This window comes from Nelumbo lutea, chromosome 6 (assembly GCF_056320005.1).
Source record: "Nelumbo lutea isolate HS-2025 chromosome 6, American lotus-T2T, whole genome shotgun sequence".
NCBI lineage: Eukaryota > Viridiplantae > Streptophyta > Magnoliopsida > Proteales > Nelumbonaceae > Nelumbo > Nelumbo lutea.
Genome location: NC_142689.1, coordinates 43,039,640 through 43,051,691, shown reverse-complemented (window position 1 = coordinate 43,051,691; position 12,052 = coordinate 43,039,640). Strand labels below are relative to the sequence as shown.

The 12,052-nt window shown below is 40.5% G+C and overlaps 1 protein-coding gene across 2 annotated transcripts; it reads right to left on the bottom strand.

Annotated features, from left to right (window-relative positions):
• Window positions 1-1,206: 1,206 nt before the first annotated feature.
• On the bottom strand, window positions 1,207-10,692 carry LOC148848774 (putative polygalacturonase). Of its 2 annotated transcripts, XM_088950540.1 has the most exons (7): window positions 10,517-10,672; window positions 10,094-10,209; window positions 9,720-9,939; window positions 7,137-7,257; window positions 2,408-2,582; window positions 2,236-2,306; window positions 1,207-2,133 (listed from the first exon to the last, which is right to left on the bottom strand). In XM_088950540.1, the coding sequence occupies exons 1-7, from the start codon at window positions 10,547-10,549 to the stop codon at window positions 1,418-1,420; spliced, it is 1,452 nt and encodes a 483-aa protein (XP_088806666.1). In that variant the 5' UTR covers window positions 10,550-10,672; the 3' UTR covers window positions 1,207-1,417. The 2 variants fall into 2 exon arrangements, with proteins under 2 accessions (XP_088806666.1, XP_088806667.1); XM_088950541.1 differs by lacking the exon at window positions 10,094-10,209 and having other exon boundaries at window positions 9,720-10,052; window positions 10,517-10,692.
• Between the last annotated feature and the right edge of the window lie 1,360 nt (window positions 10,693-12,052).

Below are 12,052 nucleotides of genomic sequence, written 5' to 3'. Positions count from 1 at the left end.
GGCCATAGGGTGTAACCATTATACCTCCAATTGAACCAATCAAGAAAAGAGAATCATTTCATGTGTTTTCAGCAAGATAATGGGATTATTATTGGATAAATTTGAGCAATGATTCAAATTCCAAAATTTAAACGAAAAGATCTGATACCAATTAAAAGTCGTGACACAAGGAGAGAAATTTCTGTTCAAATATTTTTCAAAACTAGGGTTCAAGAACCCAAGAATTGGATATATAGGAGAATAGCAAAATCACATGAGAGGAAACTTGCTTTTCTCCTCAAGATCGATTTTGGTATTTGAACCAGATGGAATTGGATCCATAACAATAAGAAAGGTTAGAACTTTACATGATAAAATGGTCTTCGCAAGTGTAAGAATAACTGTGGTTTTCGCACCCAATAAATCGATCTCCTCTTTCTAGTGATTCAATCCTAGTGAAGATGGTGCAACATTTGATATTGAATGACTCGATCCCTTGAGAATACAATTATGTTTGGTCACCCAAATCACCATTGTTAATGGAAGCATTCTACAATAGAAGACACCCAAAAATTATATTCCTTCTTGATTGCGGTTTAAATTGGTGAAGAAAAGAGAACACGATTGTAAGTTCGACCCTAGGTAACAACTAGGGGTTTTGGGCTAAATTGTGTTTACTCCGATTGCTGAACGTTTAACCTGTTGTTCCAGCCTCTGACGGGTATTTATAGACTTCTAATAAATCTTAAATAAACCTTTGAAAAGTCCCAAATTTAATTGGGTATTGGCTGGTTTAAATTAGACAACTAGTTCAGTCCTAATTTGATTAGTCAGCTTTCTAGTCAAATTAGAAGTCTTGTAACATTGTTTGAACCACTCCCAATAGGTCTCTAATTTCTCAAAGCATATGGAGAGACATTCTTATATGGAATGAGACCCATATGCCAATTGGATCCAACCATTATGTAGCCCATTAACCCACACTAAGTGAGTTGGGACCACTAGGCCCAATTCATTTTAATTAAAGAGTGGATCGCCTATTATGTTATGGACTTAAACATTTCAGCCCATTAGTACCTAATGCTAATGGGCCTCATCCACCCTATAAGTTCAAGTCTAAAGGTCCAAGTCATGTCTATCAAGGTTTTGGGCCTAACAAGACATTTGCAACATGATCTCTTACCCATTAATACCTAGCATTATGATTCAAGGAAGGACTTATTGCCATTGATACCTAACATTGGCGATATATTATTGCAATTGATTCAATGTCTGTATGTTAAACATCCAAATCCAATGTGTCTTTTTGATACTTAAAACACTCTTGCACTCCCATTTCCCAACATTTTACAACCCCACAGCTACCAACAGAGAGAAGGGGTGGGGTCTCTCTTGATGACCACTGTATCAACAAGACAACAACGTAATAAATACAAGCTTAATCGCTGTATCCTATTAGGTAGTTCCTTTTGTAGCTGCACGCCTGAATCTGAACAGCTTCAACCGGAAGGCACTCGGTGGGGAAAGCGCAGTTGGTGAGTGCCTGATCAGGCAAGAGCTCGCACGGCTGAGGCGTCACGTCACTTGTGATCCCTTCGATGTTGGTGCAGTTCCACTGGACCTTCTTTGCTGTGGCCGCCAACCCGATTGTGACATTAGAAATGCAAATTCCGGTGAACGGATCTCCGGCGATTCCTTCCAATCTCGCAGCCATGGTAACATTTTCGGCCACCATATCCCCGTAATTGATGCCTTGGATCGCCGGAAGTGCATTCGGATCGAAGTTGCCATCAGGATGAGACCCATAGTTGCCTGCCATCCAGAAGACCCACTTCATGGTTTTCATGGTCATTCGCCTCACGTATATGTCCTTCACATACCCTCCTCTTCCCACCGACGTCTTGATACGGACTCCGGATTCCGTATTGATGGCTAAGATGTCCTCGGCCCTGACGTCCTCTATCCCACCGGACATCTCACTGCCCAGTGCGATGACCGCGCTGTCGGGGGAAATGCACGTCAGCCGTCTGATGATTAATCCTTTGGTTGGCATTCCAAAGGCGATTCCATACTGGTCCCACCCGCTTTTCACGGCAATACAGTCATCTCCGGATACAATGTAACAATCCTCGATGAGGACGTTGGTGGAAGAGTCTGAAACAATTAAACAAAGGTCAGACTCGGATAACTTGTTAAATTTGTTCTGTGGGCCAGAATGGGCCAACGCCGAACGGGCCCCAGAAATGGAAAACGAACCTGGATTAATGCCGTCGGTGTTGGGAGATGTTACGGGTGCTGTGATGGTGAGGCCTTGGACTATAACATTGCTGCATTTCATTTTCAATCGTAGGAATTCAGCAAAAATTCCAAATAAGTGACGAGATCAGTGAAAATGAAGATTGATGAGAGCAAGGAGGAAAGACCGAACCTGCTATAGACGGGATGAACGTTCCATGATGGGGAATTCACTAGAGCAAGATTAGATATCTGAACCTCATCGGAGTACATAATTTCGATCAGGTAGGGGCGTGTGTAGTTAAGTTGACCACTACGATATTTCTGCCACCAGAGAGCACCTTGTCCATCAATCGTGCCATTATCCCCTAAAATCAATAAGGGATCAGGTAGATAGAACACAATCAATCGAAACATTCTTAGCATCATTTTGTATTTGGGCCCGGAGGGGTAGGTTGGTCAATGGTAAAATGACCTACTGTTGGCCAGTTTACCCGGGAACACATTTGTGCCCCACACAGCGTGCCCCACGGGCACTCCACACCATATTCGAACCTTGTACATGGGAGATGTTCCTAATACATGCTGAAACATGTTCTAAGGGGCACTAATGTGGACCAATTTACCGTGTATCAGTAATTGTGGGTATTACATGACATTAATTTTCCATGAGTATCGTATTATCCATCCTTCAGGTGGTTAAATGACTTTTTCGCCTAGGGAGACTTGTAAAAACATCATCGTGCTTTTAATAATAAAATGATCAATTTGTTGACTTATCTGAATATATTTTAGGGCAAATTTTTTAAATTACCTGTATTGTTTAGCCATTTGACAAATTGTATCCTGTTTATCTATTGTTTTGGAGTGTCACTACTATTTCCGACAATTCACTAACTCTACCCTTGCCTTCATCTTTTGTAAGAGGGCTTCAGATCTCTCTTCTGGTTCTCTTTCACCCCATTTGATTCTCCAGTATTCCCAAGTTGAAGCTCTCCGCATCCAACCGCACCCCTGTTGTCTCCAAGTAAACCCAAGAGATCTCCATGAGTTTTCTAAGTCATAATTTTGTACAGGAACCTGGAATATGAGAATCCATGGTTTGACAGGTGTTGGAATGTGTCGTGTGCTTATCCAAGTCCGGGGAGATTGAGAAGGGTTGACTCCTCCCGAGATGCAAGCACAACTTCTCTGTGGTTCCATTCTCATTCCATCTACCCACTCTGTTGAGCCCCTATCAAACCTGAAAATGAAAGTCCAGCCTAGAAGATTGAAGCTGTCGTTGAGGAGATTCAGCTTAGCAACTGAGCACGGCAGCCGCTATGGAACAGTGGTCGTGCAGACTCGGAAGGCATCATTGCAGAGGGAGGCACCATCAGGTTCAGACTCGGAAGCCGTGAGTGGTGACGGTGACCGAGATTTTTCCATCGTTGACGATTCTGTTCCAGACAACCAAATCAGGGAAAGAGAGGGAGAGAAATAGAGAGGAGCTAAGAGGGTTATCTCAGTTGGGCTGGTTTTCTGGCGAGCTCCTAAGAAACAAAGATGGGAAGTGGAAAGTGATGAGGGCAGATTTGGCCCTTCAATGATATTGTGACACATGGCACCTCAGAACAAATAGGTGACACCTAGAACCACTTTGGCAATAACTTGTCTTAGCCAAATTGATGGTGTCCCACCTAGTGGCCCAGGCACGACATAGTACAGGTGCGACCTGGAACAAGCGCGGCCTGGCGGCCTGGCCCTGGCGCGACCTGGCAGCCTAGCACAGGCACGACCTGGCGGCTTGGCCCAAGTGCGACCTGGCAACCTAGCATAGGTGCAACCTGGCGACCTGGCGACCTGGCACATGCGCTGACCTGGCGACTTGCAAGACGTGCTTGCCGACGAATTCGGCATGCATATCCTAATACTCCCACGATCCTTGGAAGTTGGCTGACGTGCCGAACAATCCGGAGGGTGGTCAACGTGCATGGCGGTTACCTCCAGGAATCTCGAACCACTTAGACGACATCACAGAAATCTCGGATATGGTACGTGAAGCCCACACCAAACAATGCCTATATAAAGGCACCAACCTCAATGGCAAGCAGGCAAGCAAGTAAGCAAGTTCTAGCTCTCTGACTTTGTGATTTTTAGCTCCTAGTCTACTATGAGAGTAATGACTTAAGCATCGGAGCGACCTCGCCGGATTAGCCACCCTGGGTCCTCTGACATTTGGTTCCTTGCAGGTCTCTAAAGAGGAACGAAGTTCATCAATTCAACTCGACACCTGGTCAGCCTAGCACCTCAGAGGCAGCTCGGCACCTGGTCAGCCCAGCACCTAATAGGCAACTCGCCACCTGGTCAACTCAGCACCTCACAAGCAGCTCGCCACCTGGTCAGCCCGACACCTCATAGGCAGCTCACCACCTGGTCAGCTCGGCACCTCATAAGCAGCTCGGCACTATAGTCAACTTGCCACTATAATCAGCTCGCCACCTAGACTGCCCAGCTCGACTCGGCTCGACAACCAAAGTTCATTTCCGCCTGAGTCATCAACCACTTGGAAGCAGACCAAGTGACGAGGTACTTAGCCAAAAAATTGGCCATCAACCAAAAATTGATTCATCAGAAAGGGAGAACGAAGAGGGGAAGGGAGTGGAGGAAGAAGAACACCGCCGTTGTTGAAAGTTGTAGCGACGATAGTGATTTTGGTAGATCCAAAATCACCGTTGTTGAAGGAGGGGGGAGGAAGAAGAAGATCATTGTTGCTGATAAGTTGCAATTGCAGTGGTGATTTTGGTGCCGCAAAACAGACGGAAAAGAGAGCTTTGTTATTCGAATTGAACAGACCATTGGTTAGAGAACTCTGATTTCTCTCTATGCTTTTGTTATTCGATTGCTTCCAAGGGAGAACCCAAGACGTCCATGGCTGCAGATGATTAGATCCGTTCAGGTGCATCCTTTGTTCCCAGTTGCAGATCCACTAGAAAGCAACCACACTCCCTCCCTCCCTCTCTCTCTTTCCCTCTCCCCTCTTTTTTCTCTTTCATTGTGAAATTTTGAAATAAAATAATGGGTAAAATAGTCTTTTTCATCATTCCATAATGTTGATAATGGTAAGGAGGTTTTAGACAATTGTCGGAAACAAGTACTTTAAAACAATAGATAAATAATAAGCGTGTAGTTTGTCAATTACAAAATTGCCCTATATTTTATAATCAGAAGAACATAGATGGAATAAATTGAAGGCATTCGTTTAATCCCATGTCACTTTCCAAAATGAGCTATAGCTGGTTTTGGAACACAAAATATTGTGCCATTCTAGCCACACCAATTTTTTGTGTTTTGGAACGAGCTACACCCATTCTCAATATTTTATTGATTCTTCTCAACCCATTATTTCAAGCCTTCCACCAGTTTACTGTTGGTCCGTTGCCACCATTCTCTCTCTATCTCTCTCTTGTAGATTTGTGACACTTTGTTATTTTTAATTAATTATTAAACTATCCTTGATACTTATATGATTTCTATTATGTTTAATTAAATTTATATGGTTATATTTAAAACTATCAAAAATATATTTTATATATTATATTGTATATGAATTTATATATAATAAATTTAGTATATTATATATACATTAATTTATTATATATAAAGGTTGAAAAATAATTACTTTTCTATTTTTTTATTTTAAAAAATTAAAGCGGAATCTAAATCTGACCCGAGTCCGTTATGATTCGAATCCAAATATGATATATTCAAATCCAATTAGACTTTGGGTTGGATTCAGATGCAAATTTCAATAATCTAATCATATTTAGATTTTGTTGAACATAATCTTAATACAATCCGTTTATCTATTTCAAATTATCACATAGACATGATTTAGGGTCTAGTTGTACTAAAACCTGGGAATTGGTCAAAAATCGTTGATTTAGTGAAAATCCATTCAACCCAGGCAGTTGGATAGTTGGCCCATTCAACCCGATGATCGGGTCACGGGTTGCACATTAAATATGTATGTAAACTTCTAAAGGTCATAACTTTGTGTTTTGATATCCAACTGGAATGATTTTTTTTTTTTTGTTAACTTTTTGAGATCTATATGTCCCAAGGCGCCTTGCCCCACTATTTTTGTGAGAAAAACACATTTTTCCTCAAATTACAAGTTCAATATTTTTTACAAATAAAAACTAAAAACTAAATTAAAATATAAAACAATACATGTATTACATGTAAAATATAATTATGCATTATTTATTGATAAATTATGTGTGTGTATATATATAATGGTTGAACCAGTGGATTGCGACCCAAAGGCAAAAAACGATTCAACATATGGATTGGTTTTTGAACATTGATTTTATATATGATGCTTTATTTGTATAAATTGATTTTAAAATTATTTTGATTAATTGTAAAATGTGACTCATATAACATACATGTTGAAAATATGTATTAAAAACATGATCAATGGTATTAAAAGCATGATCAATGGTATTGATATCAATTATGTATCACCCATTAACATATTCTATTAAAAACACACCACAATGCAGAACATATAATTTGTTGTGTCTCATCCCGGAACACACCATACTACATCCAACAAAACGACTGGTATGTTCTAGAACCAACCATGGTTCTGAAACGCAAACTATATAGTGGTGTGTTTTGAGAGAGAACAAATCAGCCCCTAATATGATTGTCTCCCACAACGTCGCACAGCACATAGTGATGTCATTATTAGGAGATATTCATAATATACGGCTGAGGGGCTGTAGAAAGTTGTGGGGAGCAATCTGGTGGGGACTGACACCTTTTCTTGAAATCGTTTTGAGATGACACACCTTTTCCCAACCACACAACCAGCGCTAGGTAACCGAAAAAAATGACGGAGGCAAAGCCTAATTTATATAGATAAGATATATTACCTGTAATTACAACGTCGGTGAGGTTTGTTCCAAAGATGAGACTGATGTACCTTCCACCTGGTGCGTCCCTTCCCCTACCGTAGGATGGTAAGGGCTCGATCAGAGGCCATTCGCTCACGTCCTGACCCGAGTAACCATTTTAGTCAGAAATTTTAATTTGTAACACGGTAAGTTGCTAACTATGAAGAGGAGACCCGAACCATAAACACTTTTTCCAATGTGAAATGAACTTTTCTCATTGACCAAACCGCAAACAATACAAAGTGGAAGGGAAGTTTCCTTTGGTCCATCTTGCAAATAAAAGAAAAACCAATATCATCGACCAACCCACAAAAAGTAGGGATCTTTTCAACCTCTTGGTTCATTGTTTGTGTTGACTTCAGCCATATCCATGTGCTGGTCAAGCTCTTGTATAGGCCCACAGCCAAAGTTCATGTTATGTGGACCGAGTTACATTCCATCACAGTATCATTTATCAAAGGAGTCCCAGGTTTGATAATGCTTTCAGCTCACATACAGGATTCTTGTATTTGAGAAAGAAAAGTTTATAAAAATCAATGTTAATTCTTTGTGTGATATTTTTTGGGTAGTCAAGGAAAACGGCCAACAAAAATGGTCTCAAATTTCTTTGATCAGAAATCACTACATAATCCAGGGAAATTTGGTGTCTGAGTGAATGTCATCGGTCATCCTCTATGGGCCGTGGTTATGGATAGCTCAGGTTCTCCTTGACTTGGACATGAGCTAGAGTTGGGCTAGCGCTTGGATTGACTAAACCAAAGTTTACACTCTATATTGCGCTGATGAGTCCCATCATTTATTAGAGGGCTGAGTCAGGCCTCGCATACTAATGTGACTTTTAGCCCAACCCTCGCTGCAGTTTCAATTTCCTTTGTTTTTGTTTAACAACTAAAAGGAAAGCGAAAGTCAGGTGCAATGACAAACCCAGTCATCATTGTAGGGAAGAAAGAAGGCAGTCATCATCCGAAAGCAATGCTAATTCTTTCAAATTTTCATACGGAAGAAAGTTCCAGTTATTTCATCATCTAGAACGCAATATTTTCTTTACTGGTCGAGTTAGGTGAAGGCTCAACCTAAGCTCGTTAGGAATTCGAATTTGGTCATCACAGCCCCTTGCAGCAGCTGTGCATTTTAAATATCTCTTATAAATAAAAACAATTAAGTATGGAGATATTTTCAATACAAGGTTTGTAAAAGTTTTCTTATATTTCTCTTTTTTTTCTTATTTTTTTCTTTCAAATTGCAAAGAAAATTTGAAAAAACATAATACGGTTTAAGAAAAACAAAAGCCTCAATATCAGAGCTGTTGCTTGATATTAGGTAGGGTTTTGTAAATCCTTAACCTTATCTGCTTCCCAAAACCTCCAAACTGGTATCCACCCTAAGACCTGTAGTGGGTTGGATTTTGAGAATCCAAACCTTCCCAGCATATGAAAACGCAAAACTCTTCCCACATTCAAGGGTAAAGTGGGTTGGGTTTAGAATGTGAACCTAATTTCCTATTGTTTCTTGTTACATATATGCAATAAATAAGTAAAATAGCATAAACAAACTACAAAAATTCTAATCATTTGATTAAGACATGTAAAAAATACGTAAACCATCAATTATTCTTCATATAAAATTCAAAGTATTATTAAATTTAACACCTAATAAATAAAGTTCATATGCTTTCTGATTATATATGGGTTAGGAGGGTCGGATTTTTGCCTAATACCATACCCTATCTATACTGGTACGATATAAAAGTTGGAGAGGGTTAATACCATACTCTATCTATACTGGTACGGATTGTAAAATCCCAAAATCCATCATTCAAACAATAAAGCCCACCCAATAGGGTGAATACCCATTAGATAGGGTAGAAATTGTCATCCCTACTTGATAAAGAAGTGTAACGCTCAACTTAATAAAAAAGTGGTTTTCTAATTGGATCAAATAGGAAGCTTCCAAGACATCCATCTATGAAGGTCTCTTATAATCCACGTCAGCTCTATGTCTTCCTTTGTGTATTCACATGCCACATGGCAAAATAAAAATCTTAATCTTTGAATGTAGAAAACACCAATTAGAGGTGTGGATTGGGTAGGCAATGGTAAACTGGGTAAGAATTGATATGAATTAAAAGCTCCCAACACTCTCACAACAAGTCACCTCACTTACATTGGGAATATCTCCCTTCCTGTTATTCAGGGCTCGGATACATCTCCCTTGACATTCTTGGGAGATGTTACCGGTACATAGCAGTGGTGTTCGGTGGGTATGAACGTGGGAACAAATTTGTGGGTAACAATTTGGGACAAGTTGGAAGCGATGGTTGGCAGCAGATCTGGATTCGGTCAATCGACAGTAATCCTAGTTGGCGGATGACTTAGATTATCCACCTCATTTCTCCATGTGGCAAAAAAAGGGCAGATCGTGCAGGGAAACTCCCGGGCTCAGGCTCAGGCTCAGGCTCAGCTTGAGTAAAGATTTGCCGTTGGTGAATGAAGTAACAGATTTACATGTATCGGTCAACACACATAATTGTTGCAACGGAAGAGTAAATTAACCGAAACGAACCTGAGATGCAAGGAGGACTGCGTCTTTGTGAAGGTAGAGGGTGAAATGGCTGGTTAGGTTAAAGCTCCCGGTCAACCATCTTCCACGGGGAACGAAGAGCTGAGCACCGCCGTCCGACGCGAACTGGCTCAGATGATCGATTGCTGCCTGGAAGGCTTTGGTGTTCAACGTCACTCCGTCGCCGACTGCTCCGAAATCCGTCAATGACGCGCTGTGTGCCCTGCAACTCACAGCAGTGTATTCGAAGGAATCAAGAATTCTGTCTTTCCTGCACTCAGCTCCTCGTGTGGCCAGTAGCCACAGCACAAGGAGCACTGAGACCGCATCAATTATCTACAAGATTAAATGAAAAGCAAAATTGAGTAGGGGAGTACCACTCTAAAAAAGGCAACAAAGGAAGGGAGATTGGAAAGTGCCACACGAGGTATGTGAACGGAAAAAGCCATAAAGAAGGGGAAACGGAATGAAATATATGGCTTCTGAAGAACTCCTGTTCCAAAAATTAAAGAAAAAAGGGTAAAAAAAATCGAAGTTTAGAAGGATTTGAGGTGAGATGTCGTTAATGAGAAGGCAAATATCATGAGAGATGAAAACGAGATAAGGCTTTAAAGATGAATCGTGAAACCAAAGCGAATAACCTACATAACAGAGCCACTAAAAAGAGTAAAAACTACAACTTTAATTCACCCGAAAGACCAGTGCTAATGAAAAAGCTTCTTCAATTATTATTTTCCTGGATTCTAGGGCTGTAAAAAATTAGAGAAAATAGAAGGGAGGAAAAAAGGAAGAGAGAATACATGATTTGTTCTTTGACTTCTCCGGAGCTCCATTGTCGGAAAGGAGTTTTGGTGCCTTCCGTCTCTGTTCGGAATTCGGACGCAGAAGGAAGAGAAGTATTTATAGATCGAAGTTTGGCTTCGCTTGCTGATTAATATACCATTTTAGACGAAGATTTCACACACATCCCAAGGAAGCAACGAAACTTTACGCAAAACCCAAAACATTTTCTTTTCCGTGACCGTGAACACGAAATTATAAAATTACGACCATACCCTTGCTTAAATGTGCAAATAAAAGAGAGAGAGTTCCTAAGTTATTTGTACAATTGTTCTGTTTGATCAGGACTGCTGCCTTTCACGTGCTCACGTGCTCAGGTAAAACGTAGAGACGTGATGATGTTGATGACGGGTAGAAAGAGAATTTTATAGAGGTAAATGCTAATATGTGGGAAACACTCTACACTTTATGCTGTAAGAACGAATTGCAGCCACACAATGCCACTTCGTAAGCTATGGTTGTCACGTGCTACATGCTACATGATAATCCATTTGTAGAATACAATAATTTTATACAATTCTTGATTCGTCATTGTACAGACATGATGGTACGATAATAACGCTATGATGACTTCCGCCCCCACAAGATTATCCCATAACGTTTCACTACACATTTTCGTCGTATATTCAGAATACCCCTCAAATATCAATATTTTTAGGATCATCGCGAAGATGTTTTTAATACCGGTCCTGACACAGTTCCTTCCGCTTACACATTTGGACTCCAAAAGCCCCATATAAATGCAAATTGAATAACCCCAACATGTCCGGTAACACCTTCCAAGCCAAACCCTTGTGGTTGTTGGCCGGAAATTGTACGGCGGCCTTTTCCCGGCACTAGGCAGTGTTGATTTGTTAGGATTTGGTTTAAGTTGTTATAGCTTTGTGTAATAATCCCTATTGTTCAGAGAGTGTTTGTTTAGTTTGACCTATTCTCTAGTTCTATACCATGCAGTAGGAAGTTGTTGCGTGTGGGCTGCATATTTTTAGTGTTTCTATTTTGTTTTAAGGCTATATAATAGTCAGCTAGTTCTGTTCAAAAAAACAACTGTCTCAAATACTACATATTCTACTTATAGTTTTTGGTGCTTAAGATCTAGTATCAGAGCCTCATCACGGGGCTTGACTGAAGTTAAGAAGCAGCAGTCTTCTTAAAGTGTAGCAAAGAGAGTATGGTGTCAGAAAGCAGCTTTGTACAACCAACAATTCCAAAGTTTGATGGGTACTATGATTATTGGTCTATGCTCATGGAGAACTTCTTGCAATCAAAGGATTATTGGGCACTAGTAGAGAATGGAATTCCTGCAGTAGTAGAATGATCAATACCCTCAGACACAGCGTAGAAGACCATTGAGGAGTAGAAGCTGAAGGATTTGAAAGTGAAGAACTATCTCTTCCAGGCGATCGATCAAACAATTCTTGAGACTATCCTCAACAAAGACACTTCAAAGAACATCTGGGATTCAATGAAGCAGAAATACCAAGGCACAACAAGAG